Genomic DNA, 954 nt, shown 5'->3' on the forward strand with positions numbered 1-954 from the left:
CGGGGTTGGGGGGGGGGCAGGGCAGGGGGCTGCCTTTTGGCTGCTTTTCCCTATTTTTTCACCTCTTTTTTCTCTCCTTGCCCTTGTAGAGGAAAAAGGTCGGTGCGGTTCCCCCTCCTCTCTCCTCCTCCTGGCACAGGTCTCCTCTGCATGGCTGTGCTGGTCCCCACTAAACCCCCTAACCACGGCGTGACTTCCAGGGCCCCCCCTAACCCCCATAACTTCTCTGCCCCTCTCTGCAGCCCTGACGGGGACAAGGAGGGGACGCACTGGGTGTCCCCCCCACCCCCTGCATGTGTCCGGGGACCCCCCGGGGGCCATGGCAGTGGGTGGGGGGCAGGGCCTGACACCCCCTGTCCCACAGGGCATGAAGCAGAGCTATGACGAGTACGCCGACTCGGACGAGGACCAGCACGACGCCTACCTGGAGAGGATGAAGGAGGAGGGGAAGATCCGGGAGGAGAATGCCAACGACAGCAGCGACGGCTCCGGGGAGGAGACAGGTGAGGGCTGCGGCTGGGGGGGCTCCCTGGGTGCTGCTGCCCCCCTGGGGGTCCTGCCCTGCCCCCCACTTGCTGCCAGCTTATCCCCACCCTCTCCTTCCAGATGAATCCTTCAACCCCGGGGAGGAGGATGATGATGTGGCTGAAGAGTGAGTGGAGAATGGGCTAGGGGGCTTTGTTTGGCGGGGGGCTGTGTGGGCCCTGGGGAGGACCAGGATGGCTCCTGGGCTTGGAAGTCTCTGGAAGCAGGAGCAGCTCTGGGCTGGATCAATCCTAAGGACATTAGCCAGGCCGAGGTGAGGGCTGGGCCGTGGGGACTGGGCGGCTCTGCACCGGAGCTGGTGGGGCCATGTGGCCTCAGGAGTGCAGAAAATGGAGAGGAAATGGGAAAATGAGCCGAGTTCGCGGAAGGAGGATCCCCCGGGAGCTGCTGAGTGCCAAGGCTCGGGAA

General features: G+C 64.4%; 1 protein-coding gene across 1 annotated transcript in view; it reads left to right on the forward strand.

The window, feature by feature from the left end:
• SSRP1 (structure specific recognition protein 1) overlaps positions 1-954 on the forward strand; it is a gene marked incomplete at its 5' end in the record, with an annotated part of 7,748 nt that overhangs the window by 2,108 nt on the left and 4,686 nt on the right. Inside the window, 3 exons of the mRNA XM_010004632.1 lie at positions 243-273; positions 365-503; positions 607-652. Coding sequence (XP_010002934.1) covers positions 243-273; positions 365-503; positions 607-652 — 216 coding nt within the window. The remainder of the gene's footprint in view (positions 1-242; positions 274-364; positions 504-606; positions 653-954) is intronic.

Source organism: Chaetura pelagica, unplaced genomic scaffold (assembly GCF_000747805.2).
Source record: "Chaetura pelagica isolate M959 unplaced genomic scaffold, ChaPel_1.0 scaffold1629, whole genome shotgun sequence".
Lineage (NCBI taxonomy): Eukaryota > Metazoa > Chordata > Aves > Apodiformes > Apodidae > Chaetura > Chaetura pelagica.